The sequence below is a fragment of the Vombatus ursinus genome, unplaced genomic scaffold (assembly GCF_900497805.2).
Source record: "Vombatus ursinus unplaced genomic scaffold, bare-nosed wombat genome assembly UNPS02014797.1, whole genome shotgun sequence".
Lineage (NCBI taxonomy): Eukaryota > Metazoa > Chordata > Mammalia > Diprotodontia > Vombatidae > Vombatus > Vombatus ursinus.
Window position 1 is genome coordinate 3,975,300 of NW_020954575.1, and position 14,707 is coordinate 3,990,006.

The 14,707-nt window shown below is 39.3% G+C and overlaps 2 protein-coding genes across 7 annotated transcripts in view; one reads left to right on the top strand and one right to left on the bottom strand.

Annotated features, from left to right (window-relative positions):
• RPS6KB1 (ribosomal protein S6 kinase B1) overlaps positions 1–4,577 on the bottom strand; it is a 31,309-nt gene extending 26,732 nt beyond the window's left edge. For both annotated transcript variants that reach the window (XM_027870384.1, XM_027870383.1), the window contains exon 1: positions 4,416–4,577. In XM_027870384.1, coding sequence (XP_027726185.1) covers positions 4,416–4,556 — 141 coding nt within the window. In that variant the 5' untranslated portion in view covers positions 4,557–4,577. The remainder of the gene's footprint in view (positions 1–4,415) is intronic.
• Positions 4,578–5,402: 825 nt separating this feature from the next.
• The window catches only part of TUBD1 (tubulin delta 1), a 33,253-nt gene continuing 23,948 nt past the window's right edge, over positions 5,403–14,707 (top strand). Inside the window, exons 1-5 of one of the 5 annotated variants that reach the window (XM_027870584.1) lie at positions 5,405–5,490; positions 8,084–8,236; positions 10,455–10,643; positions 11,552–11,699; positions 13,248–13,464. In XM_027870584.1, coding sequence (XP_027726385.1) covers positions 8,125–8,236; positions 10,455–10,643; positions 11,552–11,699; positions 13,248–13,464 — 666 coding nt within the window. In that variant the 5' untranslated portion in view covers positions 5,405–5,490; positions 8,084–8,124. The other 4 variants (XM_027870582.1, XM_027870586.1, XM_027870585.1 and 1 more) reach the window with 4 other exon arrangements.

The window sequence follows — 14,707 nt, forward strand, 5'->3', positions numbered from 1 at the left end:
CACCTATCTCATAGAGTTGTTGTGAGGATCCAATGAGATAACATATATAAAGCCCTTTATATCTTAAATTTCAAAGTACATGTTAGCTATTATTATTTATGAATGTATAGTCTATTTTATTTGTTCCTCTTTGAAAGATTCATTTAATCTTCTAGGTATTGAAAAACTAATTAACAAGTACTTGTTGAAGTCTTTGTGCCCACACACTCAGAAAGGCTTGCCCCATTCTAAATGGGGTTATATTGGCATCCCATAACCCTACTGGTTATCTGACATCTCAAAATATACAGCACTGCCAAAATAACTACATTTGCCAATAAATCACACTTCAGTAAAATGTAGAATGGAAAATGTTCCTTAGAGATCCCAGAGTCCAACTCCCTCAGTTTTTAGATGAGGAAATCAAGGACCAGAAAGGTAAAGTGAGTTGCCTAAAGTCAGATGGCTGAAGTGGCAGAGCATGTACACTTGAAACCGAAATCTCTTGATTTAGATCTAATGTTCTTTCCACTACATCATGCTGAGGGCAAACTAACTGCTGGCTAACTGGCAATAAGTGATGTAGTTCACAACATAGTTCAACAATACCAACAAACAATTCCAAAGTAAGTTTTCTGATTGAGCATTTCTCCAAAACAAGAGCAATATATTGGTTTAAACAATAAAATTTTTAAAAAGCCTATTTCATAGATATTAAAGAATAATTTCCTAGCATTTGAACTTTTTCAAATCTTTCCAAGTGTAAAAGTCTGCTGTTCAGTTATATCTGACTCTTCAGATACGTTTTTCAGTTGTAACCGACTCTTCATGACCCCATTTGAGGTTTTCTTGGCGAAGCTACTGGAATGGTTTACCATTTCCTTCTCCTGCTCATTTTACAATTGAGGAACGAAGGTAAACAGGGTTAAGTGACTGGCCCAGGGTGACACAGCTCGTGAGTATCTGAGGTCAGAACTGATGTGACTTCAAGGCTGGTACTCTGTCTACTGCACCACCAAACTATCCCCAGTGTCAAAGTCTAGCATTTAAAAAAGAGGATGAACTTACAATTCTAAAATTGTTGATTCAACTAATAAAAGTATGTCATATCAAAGAATACATAAGCACTGAGAATGCAAAGTCAAAGTCCCTTTTTTGTTTCAAATAGTATTTAATATGCCATATAATTTCAATAATATTAAAATCCAAGCACTAGGCTAACGTGAACACAGAATTAAGAGTTGAAAAATCTTGCAACAAGCTACCCTCCCTACCAGACTACTTACTTTTCTAAAATACCTCTCAGGTTTAATTCAACTTGACAATTCAATAGACATTTATTTTTCACAAGAAGAAATTTCATTTATTTCAGAGAGGCTATATTATGTTACAAATACAGAGCTGGCCTTGAAATCAACGAGACCCAAGTTCAAGTTCTGCTTCTGACTATACTGGCTATGTGACTCTGGGCAAATCAACAATGCTCTGGGCACGTCTGCTAAGACTTAATTGGCAGAGAAGGTACTGACCTGCATTATTAGGAGAGTGTTTCCTCACCTATACCAAGGAAATCATAGGCCCAGTTCCTATGTTTAATCCATTACATTTATTTAGTGCCTATGAGTAAAACAGGCTAGGGTACAAATTAAAATGAAACAGTCTCTACCCTCAAGAAGCCTATAAAGTCAAGGAAGGATAAAGAATAGCTGGGGGGTAGGAGAAAGTAGGGAGAGGAACTTCATCAGAGCTGAACTATTAAGGAGTGAAGGGCCTTCCTAGCACCAAGGCAGACTTTTGCAAATTCACAGAAGCAGGAGAGCTCAGGGAACAGTCTGAAGGGAAGCAGTTGCTGAAATAAGTATGAAAAGGCAATTTGGAGCTAAAGGGCTTTAAAAGCTCTGGGCGAAGGGCTGTGTTCTCTTCTAGAGGCAACAGGGAAACACTAGCTTTTTAGGCAGAGGAATTAACATGATCAGATCTGTGCCTCAAGAAGAGTATTTTAACAACTCAGTGGAAGACAGACTGCAGAGGGTGGAAATTAAAAGCACTGACCAATTAAGAGACCATTATAAAAATCCAAGAAAGGAATGATTCAGGATTGATCCAGGGTACAGTCTGTGAGCAAAGAGAAGGGAACTGATGGGAGGGAGAGATGTTATGAAGGTAAACTAATTGGATTTGGGGGAGGAAAGAATCAAAGACTACTTTTCAAGTTACAAAACTAGGAGCATGGTGCTATCAAGAGAAATGAAGTTGGGAGAAGTGGTAGATTTAGAGGGTAAAGATAAGAAAAGCATTATTCGCTCCTGTTTTAACTTCCCTTCTTTAGGGTACTCAAAGTTCTTCATACAGAAAACATCTGCCTATAAATACAGATGGTATGTACATTCATATGAATCTTTTATGTGTCTTTTATATATATACATATGTATGTGTGTGTAAACATTATCTATGATATATGTGTATATGTATATATATGGCATCTTTTAATCCTGATATTAGTCAGTTTGGTAACATGCAGATGTTACTATTGTTTGAGGGAGTGAGGAAAGCATTAGGCAGTTAAATAACATCCTAATAACACAAGCAAAGTGTAGCTAAATTACTCAGTTCCCAGATTATTATTCTATTTGAATTTTCTTTTTTAAATGTAAAAGGAAAATGGGAAACAAAACAAAACTTTCAATATCCAGTTCATTAATATAAAGACCCATGATGATGCCTAATCAGGATGTGGTGGTGATACTAGGTTCTAGAAGTGGCAAGTCTTACCGAGCTGAAAAGGACTGAGTACAGGACCAGTAAAAAATGAGGTAATATATGTAAAGTGTTCACCAAACCTGAAAGTAATGTGTGTATGTGTCTATGTGTGTGTATGTGTATGTATGTGTGTGTATATATATATAATATATATATATATTCAAACACACACACATATGTAACACATAAACTATTAATTACTATTTTTAACAAATGTTCTTATGGGAACAGTCTAAGCTTGGAAAAATTCATCACCAAAATGCTGACCATAATGAATTATTTTGGCCATATCAACTTACAAAACCATATGCTAGAATTGGCCTAGGAATCTTCCCAAGCTCTGGGTTCCACTCCTGTTTCTGACACATACTAGATTAACCTCTGAGTCCCAAGAAACTCAAACTATACATTTCATATCTGCGGTGTCAGTAGGCATTTGCCTCACATGACATCCCCCTCAGGTTGATGAGATTATAGATAAGAACAAAAACAAACAAAAACACCACATAGTAAGACCTGAAGGGAATGCAACCTATTCAGTTTCCTCTCAGGTGTTCCCTACACAGATGGTGAAATCACAGGCCAGGAGGGGAAAAAAGTGTATGTATTAAGATATGAAGCCTGTGAAGGGATTACCACGGCAGGGGGAGCGGTGTTGTTACTCACAAAGGTGAAGTCACAGATCTTTTAAGTACTAAAATATATAAAATAGCAGAAATAAATGATTTTAGATGTGACAACTCTAAAAAGTACCTTAAAAATTAATAAATAACCCTTAAGTCCAATCTGACCTGGAAAAAGAAATATTGCAAAAAGAACCATAAAAGATAAAAAGTATTTTTAATCTATCTATTTAAAGTAAGCTAGAAAGTATTCCTACCATATAGCAAGGTGGCCCTGGAACCATCACTTAATAAATCCCAGATAAAGCAACTTATTTTGAGAAAGCCAAATCACAGCTGTCGGCATTGTTTTCTCCACTCCCAAATCTCATCAGAAAACTGCACAAACCTCTCTTCTTGGGGGAGGCGGGCGGGAAGGAAAGGATGGGGAAGAGGGGAATCACAGTTCACATTGTAAACAGCTTTTAAACAATCATACCTTAACCCTCACCCCCAAACTCTGCAAGATGCAGGTCACCCTCCCAGGGCGGCTGCTGCTGCAAAGCACAGCCCGCAGAACTTTTCAGCTGTCATCCCAACAGCTGAGCGAGCGCTCGGCAGGCGCCAAGTCGCCTGGGAGAGCGCAAGGAGCGGGGACCCCAGGCTGGGGAGCAGCTTGAGCTTTCCACAAGAAGCACCCCCTGCCCGTTTCTCTGCGGCTGCTCCCAACCCGCAGCTCCAGGGTCACCCTGAATCTCGCGCCACCCTTCGGCCCCCTCCGCTAAAGACTCGGGGTCGGGAGGGGGGAGGGGGTGGCCGAGAGCTCCGTGCACCTGCGCCCGTCAGCAGCCGCCGCCACCTCGGGATTGGTCCTGCCGCGCCGCCCGACTCCGCAGCTGCGCCCACTGCTCAGCCACCCGGCCGCCCTCCCGCTCCGCTCGCCCTCGCCCTCACCCCAGCTTCTGGCTCTCGCCGCAGGCCAGGGCCCTGGAACTGGCCCGGCTCCCTAAGCCCGAGCCTACGCCCCGGCCTTGTCACCTCCGCCCGGCTCAGCCCCCCGACCCCGGGCCTCACCCCTTCCTCCAGCTCATCCTCAGAGCCTGCGTCCTCTGGCTGATCCAGGTCGATGTCAAAAACTCCTGCCATGGCCTCAGCTTCCCCGTCTCTGAAGTCTGGCGCTGGGTAAAATCCGTCCCGCCGCCGCCGCCGCCTCATGGGCCCGGACCCGCCGCAGCCACCGCTGCCGCCGCCGCCATCACCAGCCGCCTGGTCTCAGTGCGACTGCGCTCAGGCACCAAGCTCACACAGCAACTTCGGCCATTGCACATGCGCAGTACTTTCCATGAAGCCGAAGTATAGGCAATGGGCAAATTTAGCTCTTGCCCAGGGAACCGAAGTAGAGGTTTAGACATGCGCATAACGTCCCCTGAAGCCGAAGGTATAAACTGAAGTGTGCATCTTGCCACTAAAGCGTTTGATAAAACGGCGGGCATGCGTAACGTTTCTGAAATTGATGAATTGAAATCAGAACTTGCGCATAACTTTGGGCCAGCTCAGGAAGGGGTGGGAGAACTATCAAGAAAAGGGTTCGCAGAACGGAACATGCGCACTCATTCTTCTAAAACCTTGATTCCGTACAGCGAATATGCGCAGGAGTAATATTTCGGGAGGGATTAATTGGTAAAAGTGAGCATGCGTGACTTGAGAGCCGTTATTCTGGGGGTAGTGGCCTATGGCTTAGCCCGCCTACGAGCTGTTGTCGGTGAGTTATGGGCCTAGGCCAGGGCAGCCAGGCCCGAGATGAGAGAGCCTTTCTTTCTCATCCGCCAGACCCCGGGGCCTTGGCCGCGGTGGCCTCGCTGGGAGGTCCAGGGGCCTCCCAGGTCCCCGCCCTCCCCTCCGGGCCTCACGGCTTTTGCCTTTCTCTGGTTTTGAACTCCTCGGCAGTGAAACAAGCCCCTGCGACCCTTCCCCTTGGAGACGAGTGCAAAGAAACCTGGTTGCTGTTGTTTTTCAGGACTGTATTCACGTAACCTGGGATAGTAGGACTGGGAGCTGGAAGGGACCTCGGAAGGGCAGGAAGAGCCGCGACTGGAAGATTCCGGACTCCAAATCCCGTGATCTCGTCGATGGGATTTTCTTCCTCCTGGTATGCAGATTCCCACTCATTCATTCCTGCCCATCCTTGCGTGATTCCCATCTGCATCCTTTGACTGATACATTAATAAACCTGGCATCCCCATTGCCAGCAGCATCCCCATGGAGAGCCCTAGAGGCTGTTGTCGTGTAATGTGCCCGCCGTCTTGTTTTTGTTTTTGTTTTTTTTTCTGGTCAAATCAAGGAGCATTTATTAAGGCACTGTGCTACGCGCTGGGGATACAGAGAAAAGCAAGACCCTGCTTCTTTAGGTCAAAATGATTTAGATGATTTCAGTGTTGTGCCTAGTACACGGTAAGCACTTAAATGCAAACTGACCGACTGACACAGTTATTCTCTTTTCCCATGCTTTTGTCAGTGCCTTCCTTTCCTCTGAGACTACCCCAATTTTACATATATATATTTTTTGTGTGTATATATGTATATATATACACATAGAAAGAGAGAGAGAGTTTGTACATAGTTATTTGCATGTTGTCTCCCCCATCAGAGCACCCCAGCCCCCCACCCCCCAGCGCCTTGAGAACAGACTCTGGGTTTCTGTTTGTTTGCTTGCTTTGGTCCTTTTTTGTATCCCCACCTTTGCACAGTGCCTGACTCAAAGCAGGCATTTGGTAAATGCTAGTTGACTGACTAAACTTTTCTTATAAGGGTTAATGTAGGTGCTGGGCTCCTAAGCTTGGAAAGATGGTGAAGTCCCCATATATTCTCACTCTAACTTTATGGTATTTTGCTGCTGGCAAAAACAAAATCATTGCTTTGAGGAAAAGTTAACAGAGAATCTGATGTTCCAGATAAAGGAAGGAAAGCTTGTCAAAAATTTTTTTGGTGCATCAATTCTTACTGATACTCACTTTTTGTTTTTTACTTTCTATATATATCAGCATGCTTAAAAGACTGTATTCTGAGAGCTTTTATGAGGAAGGAAATGTCAAAATTTGGCAACTAGTTTGATGTGTAGTAGGCTAGAGTGAGGAGTCAAGGATGACACCAAGCTTGTAATACTAAGCGGCAGGAAGGGTGCCCTTGATAGTAATAGGAAAGTTTGAAAGAAGTGTGGGTTTATAGGGAAAGATAATGAGTTCTGTTTTGAACATGTTGAGTTTGCAATACCTGTGGGACATTGAGTATGATATGTCCAATAAGCAATTGGTGATATCTGTTTTGAACATGTTGAGTTTGCAATACCTGTGGGACATTGAGTATGATATGTCCAGTAAGCAATTGGTGATATGGGACTGGAGTTCAAGACAGAGACTAGGGCAAGATATATAGATATGGGAATCATCTGCTTGGAATCTGGAACCATTGCAAGCTGATAAGATCACCAAATAAGAGAGTATAGAGAGAAAGAGAACAGAGTCTTGGGGACCCCCATTTAAGTGGGCATGGCATGGAAGAAGAGCCATTGAAGGAGACTGAAAAGTAGTGGTCTGACTGGTTGGGTCTCAGAAACAAAACAATAAAGTTACATTCTAAGGTGTGAAGAGGTTTCAGTCTCATCCATAGTACTCATACTGATGAAGACACATCTGATCTCTTGATTTTCTTCAGTACTTCAAAAAAGCAAGGGCAACCATTAGACATCAGTTCCTAATCCAAGCAATCATCTAAACTGCCCCTTCTAAACTGTAATGATTATCACTGATGTTTAATTATTTACATCTTCCTATAAAACTAGAATGATTGAAATGTAGCTGGCCTCTTATAGATTGTGTGTATTTCTAGGTAGCTTGATTGTCAAATGTTTGACAATTTTTGTTGTTACTGTAAATAAAATTTCTTTTTGTGATGTTTTCTTGATCTTTGATGTAGATACCTTGCAACTTTGCTAAACTAGTTTGATGTCTTCATAAATTTTCTGGGTGAAACAGTTGTATTTTCCAGATACGCTATCATGTCACCTGCAAAAAAAAAATCACTTGAAAATTGTTCAATCTCATTAATAATCAGACAGATGCAAATTAAAAGAACTTTGAGTTACCAGTTCACATTTATCAAACTGGCAAAAAACAAAAACAGTGGCACAAATAAAATCAATGAAGACAGAATCAGAAGAGAAGCAGTAGAGTAGGAAAAATATCTGCATCAAATATCACTGAAATTTCTTACAAGGGTTTTGTTTTTCTTTTTGTAGGGAGGAGATAGGAAAGGGAGAAAATAAAATGCTTAATTGGAAAAGCAATTTTAAAAAACCTCAATCTCCCTCTCTCATACACACACACACACACACACACACACACACACTCAAGTTTGCTATCCATAGTACACAGGGAACTGCCACAAAAACAACAGCAATAGTTACTGCCCAATAATTAAGTGGGCCTGCTTGTGGTTGGCTGAAGGCCTCAACCCCCAGACCATAACATACCACTTCCTTCTCTTGCTGTGAGATAGGCTTCCATACTACCAAAGATACAGTAATACCACCTGTCATGAGGCCTTAGAGTTAAGGATCATACCAAAAAGTTGAGGGCCAACCCTGATTCTTCTACCACTTTCACCAACGAACTTCTTTCCTTCTACCTGTACTCTGCTTGCACTCATTTCCCAGTAATTCTCGTACTCCTCTTCCGTCATTACAGATATTAACTACCAGTGTATTTATCTCAGTTATGGAAGGAAGATGAGAAACAGCATGGTGTCATGGTTAGAGATCCGGCTCTGGCATCAGGAAGACTTCAGTTTAAGTCCTATTTGTGAACCTGAGCAAGTCACTGAACCTTTCACTGCCCCAGGTAACACTCTGAAAGACTCTTAAGTTGAAGAACAGGTGTCATTTGTATTGCTATAGGAAATTTCCTTCTCGGGAGTTCCCTATGGCAAAGAAAGCACATTTGTAATACAGTACCATCTCATCTCATGAAGAGAAGATAACTTTTTTTAAACAGAAGAAATTATTAGGTATAGAAATTCATTTTTTATTGATTTATTTTTATTTATCAATTACTTCCATAAGCTTTTGAATTTTAAATTTTTCTCTCCCTACCTCCCCAAGACAGTGCACAATCTGATATAGGCTATACATATACATTCCTATTAAACATATTTTCACATTAGTGTTATTGTAAGGAAGAATTAGAACCAATAGGAGGAACCACAAGAAAGAGAAAACAGAAGAAAAAGTAGCAAATAGTATGCTTTGATCTGCATTCAAACTCCATAGTTTTTTCTTTGGACATGGATAGCATTTTCCATCATGAGACCTCTGGGTATGTCTTAGATCCTTGCATTGCTGAGAAAGGCTAAGTCTATCAACATTAGTCATTGCACGTCGTGGCTGTTACTATGTACAACTTTCTCCTGGTTCTGCTCACTTCACTCAGCATCAGTCCATACAAGTCTTTCCAGGTTTTTCTGAAGTCCACCTACTCATCATTTCTTATAACATAATAGTATTCTGTTACATTCATATACCACAACTTGTTCAATCATACCCCAATTGATAGGCATTCCCTCAATTTCCAATTCTTTGCCACCACAAAAAGAGCTGCTGTAAATATTTTTGTACATGTGGGTCCTTTTCCCATTTTTATGATCTCTTTGGGATACAGCCCTAGAAGTGCTATTGCTGGGTCAAAGGGTGTGCACATTTTTATAGCCCTTTGGGCATAGTTCCAAATTGCTCTCCGGGATAGTTGGATCATTTCACAACTCCACCAGCAGCAATGCATTAGTGTTCCAATTTTCCCACATCTTCTCCAACATTTATCATTTTCCTGTTTTGTCATGTTAGCCAATATGATAGGTGTGATGTGGTACCTCAGAGTTGTTTTGATTTGTATTTCTCTAATCAATAGTGATTTAGAGCATTTTTTCACATGACTATAGAAGGCTTTAATTTCTTCATCTGAGAACTGCCTGTTCATATCTTTTGACCACTTATCAATTGGGAAATGACTTGTATTCTTATAAATTTGACTTAATTCTCTATATATTTTAGAAAAGAGGCCCTTATCAGAGACACTGGTTATAAAAATTCTTTCCCAGTTTTCCACTCTCCTTCTAATCTTGGTTGCATTGACTTTATGCAAAAACTTTTCAATTTAATGTAATCAAAATTATCCATTTTGCATTTCGTAATGTTCTCTATCTCCTGTTTGGTCATGAATTCTTCTGTTTTCCATAAATCTGATACGTGAACTGTTCCTTGCTCTCCCAGTTTGGTTATAGTATCAGCCTTTATATCTAAATCATGAACCCATTTTTACTTTATTTTGGTATGTGGTGTGAGCTTTTGGTCTATGCCTAGTTTCTGCCATACTCTTCCTTTTCCCAGCAGTTTTTGTCAAATAGTGAGTTCTTATCCCAGAAGCTGGAGTCTTTGGATTTATCAAGTACTAAATTACTATAGTTATTAACTGCTGTTTCTTGCATACTTAACCTATTCCACTGATCCACCACTCTGTTTCTTAGCCAGTACCAAGTAGTTTGGATGATTGCTGCTTTATAATACAATTTAAGATCTGGAACAGCTAGGCCACCTTCCCGTGCATTTCTTTTCATTAGTTCCCTTGATATTCTGGACCTTTTGTTATTCCAAATGAATCTTGTTATTATTTTTCTAGCTCTATAAAATAATTTTTGGTAGTTTGATTGGTATGGCACTGAATAAGTAAATTAGTTTAGGTAGAATTGTCATTTTTATTTTATGCCTACTCATGAGCAACTGATGTTTTTCCAGTTATTTAGATCTGACTTTATTTGCATGGAAAGTGTTTTGTACAGAATTTTATTTTTGATGCTGTTTTTAGTACCCTCTCAAAGATATCTAAGAACTTTGAAGTTGTTTTTCTCTTCAGCTGAGCCTGAATGTTATTACTGTTATATAATGTTGTTTAACATGTGATTACTTTGTGATGTATGCATGTGTTTTTATTTGCCCTTGATGATAATCTGTAGTTATTTTAAAAGACCTGATTGTTTCCTATTCTGCTTTATTCACTTTCTTTGTAGGAAAAGGCTTGGTCGCCATGTCAGTAGTCACAGTTCAACTTGGTCAGTGTGGCAATCAGATTGGTTATGAAGTATTTGATACCATATGTAGAGACTTACATAATTCCCAGGGATTCTGCTGTAAGAGGGAGAATGAGGTATATCAGGCATCTTGCAAAGAACATTTCTTTAATGAGGAAAGAAGTGGAGGTATGTAATTAAGCTGGTGATAAACATTGAGAACAACTCATTCTGTTTCTTTTTTTTTTTCCTGTTACTAGATGTTGACCCTAGAATACCAGTTATGGAAAATAAAAGTATTGCCTGTTTTAGCAGGAAGCACCCTAGGAAATGTCCAAAAATCTTTGTGTATCCTTTAAACACCCATTGCTTTGTATACAATGGATACTCAATAAATGTTGCAAAGAAAAATTAATTTAAAATTGGGAAATTCCATTTTAAAGTCAAACTATTAAATGTACTTTTCGTTATGAATGTTGCTGTGTTTTGATATGATAGAGCTATGGACCTATATTGATACTGTCTTGAAATGGTGTAGTCCTTCCTAATGTAGAAAGGTAGGGGATGATTATCCACTTCTCAGATACTTATCCTGAATATGTAATAGTAGTTGAGTTACTGTTTCCTAACTGAGGTCCAGAGTGGGTTCTATAAATTTTCACTCTTGTGTTTGATTGGCAGTGACACCTGGACTTGTAAACTAATTGCATTAAATTACTTATATACATTTGTTTAAACCAGGAAACCTACTGCTTACTTACTTTCTTTGGAGGAGAGGGCCTGTATTTGTGTGCAAATACAAAGAATGGAACAGTCCAACGTACTTTCAAAGAGATTATTAAGCAGAAAAGCAAGTATCAACATATGTATTATTAAAAATACTAAAAATCAGCAGTAGGAATGCTAAACAAAAGGAATAATGTTGGTATCCTTGCTGCTTGCCTGGATTTCATACCAGAGTAATAGATACTCTCTTTTCTTTCTGGTCAAGTAAATTTATACTCTCAATTAGCATGTAAGGGCCCTCCCAACTCTCAATTTATGATCCTTTGTCAGGATAACTTTTTCCACATTTTGTTTTCCTCTTTACATTCTAGTTCCAGTTGCCCGAGCATTGCTTATTGACATGGAGCCCAAAGTGATCAGTCAAACACTATTAAAGGCTGCCCGTTCTGGCAGATGGAAGTATGGTCAACACTCACATTTCTGTCAAAAACAAGGTTCTGGAAATAATTGGGCATATGGGTAAGAGTGATTTACTCAAATTTCTCTTAAGTTACTGGTATATAGTTGAAGAATCTAAAGAAACCATAAACTTGAAATTGTGGATTCAATCATTCAACAAACATTAAATGACTTAAATCAAAGCTTGATGTTAGACAGTAGATGGTGACAATCCTACTTTTGTGTTTGTGTCTCAGTTAAGGATATCGGGTAGTATGAGAGACTGGTAGTTTCCTCAGCTACAAGCTTCTGGTGGCAGGCTAGGGAATAGGGATAGTTTATGTGTAGACTTTGGGTAAGAGAGAGAAATAGGTCTGGGGAGATAGAAAGGGACTGTCAGGTATAGAGGAAACATGGTTGGGAACAATGGATTTGGTGCTTCCTGCTTGTTCAGAGCCTCCTGAAACTTTTTTTTTTTTTTGGTTCCCAACTCTTTTCTACCAGCTACAGGGCTTAGGTCACCTGCATCCATTTCCCCTTCTGTCATCTCTTTCTCTCTCTCTGACTCTTTCTGTCTCTCAAATCAACAGACATTCCAGACCATTCTAGAACAGAATAACACACAGTTTATCAAAGTTTACATGCTCTTGGGCAGATTACTTCTGAGTCTCAGTTTCCATACTAGTAAAAATGAGGATTATACTTTTCAAAGTAGCCATGGTATTCAAGTGAGATTTTTGATGTGTGCAAAATAGCATGTAAAGTGCTTCTTATTTTGTTCCTGAGCCCTTTGGAATATATAGGCCTATGGAAATTTTTTGTAATAGTTTTTGCTTCTAATAACTTAAATGAAGCTAAAAAACCCCTTTATAGCCTGTATCTCTAACCCTTTTTTGTTTGTTTGTTTGTTTTCTCATTTAAACACTGTAGAGAATTGTAAAGTAATAGGTCTTTAATGATTTTCAAAATCATTAGAGAGATTATCTGGTCTAATATCTTCCTGTTAGAGAAAAACTGAAGGATCCTGAAGCCCAGTGAGGTTGTGGTTTGAACCAGGTATCAAAGCCAGCAAGTAGCATTGCTTTGACTCTTGACCATATTGTTTCTTAGCTACATGTGGATTCTTGTGGCATTTTGGGGTATACAAAAATCTGAAATAAAATCTACATTTCAGTGGAAAAGACTTGAGCTAGGGATTTTCTCGATAGGGTAAGGTAGGGGTTCTAGGGTAAAAAACAAGATGGGTCGGAAGGTGGTGAAGTCAAAGGCTGAGGATGTCACTGAACTAGACTATCACAGACAGGGAGAAACCTCAGCCAGTAAGGAGAGATGAGAATTTAATAATAATAAAGATAGCACTTACAGGTTGCTTTAGAGTTTGTATAGCTGTATCTATTAATACAGTGTTACTAGAATACTAAGTACTAATCAACTACAAAATCTCCTTCCCTAGAAGTTTTATCTTTTAAACACTTTTTAATAAAGAGGCTAGACATTGCCAACCTGAATAGCATATAGAGAGCTTTGGAATGTTCTGTCTTGTACTGTTACTGTATTAACTTTTGTATTGTAATTCCCCAGTTAAGTTAAAATTTACTTAGATTTGTCTGTTCCTTTTTCTTTATGTAGTTATAGTGTTCATGGGCCCAAGCATGAAGAATCTATCATGAATCTAATTCAGAAGGAAGTAGAGAAATATGATTCTCTAAGAGGATTTTCTACTATCATGAGTATGGCAGGAGGTACAGGATCTGGTTTGGGAGCCTTCCTCACACAGAACTTAAGAGATGCTTATCCAAATTCTTTTATAATAAATCAGATTATATGGCCCTATGGAACTGGTGAGGTAAGAACATATTACAAAATGTTTTCATTGAAAATTTTAGATTTAATTTTTTTAAAGAAGAGGTTAAAAAATCTGGGTCTGTTCATTCTCAGTCTTCTTTAGAAAGTAATTCGTCTCTTTTGGGGGAAGCTAGGTGGCTCAGTGGATAGAGCTCTGACTCTGAAGTCAGGAAAACTCAAAAAAAAGTTCAAATCCAGCCTCAGGTACTTTCTAGCTCTGTGACCCTAGGCAAGTCACTTAACCCTGCCTGCCTCAGTTTCCTCATCTGTGAAATGAGCTGGAGAAGGAACTGGCAAACCACTTCAGTATTTTGCCAAGAAAACCCCAAATGGGGTCATGGAGAGTCGAACACAACTGAAACAACAACATCTCTTCTAGAATGATTGTATAGCATGATGTGTTCATGAGCAAGACTCAACCTAGCTGTGCCTATTTCAAATTTTAGTCAGTGAAACCTTTATAAAGACTATGAAATATCTGTAATTCTATCTTATGCCATAGAATCATCTGATAACTTTATACAATCTTAGAACTTTAGAGGTAAAAGGAGCCTTAGAAATCATTGAGCCTGGGGGCAGCTAGGTGGCGCAGTGGATAGAGCACTGGCCCTGAAGTCAGGAGGACCTGAGGTCAAATCCGGCCTCAGACCAAACACTTGACACACTTAGTAGTTGTGTGACCCTGGGCAAGTCACTTAACCCCAATTGCCTAAAAAAAAAAAAAAAGAAAAATCATTGAGCCCAACCTATACATTTAATCTAAGCAGACATTTAACAGCTCCCTTGCATAATTTGTGTGTAACACAGTTTAGGAATCCTTAGGTTAACCAGGTGTTTTACAAAGATCACTCAGTCCATTCCCCTGCATCAAGAAAGAATTATACATAAACTATTTCAAATAAATGGGTTGTCTTTATTTTTTAAAGCTCTGTTAAAACAGAGATTCTCTGGCTTTCCCCAGAAACCCATTCTTGTCTTAGTAAACATCACTAAGATATTTACTCAGTTCTTTTAATCTGATATATATCCCTATAAAATTCACAGTTCATAATTTCTTCACTGGAGATAAAATATAAATCATCTTCTATATGGGAACACTTCATGTGAACTCTTATTGAAGGATCTATTCTTAATTAAGAATTAATTAAGATAAATTTATCCAACGGAATAATTTAATTTCCTTGAGCCTTTTCTCATAGTTCCCTTTTCCAACCTTTAAACAAAAATGTTTCTTTTCTTTGGGA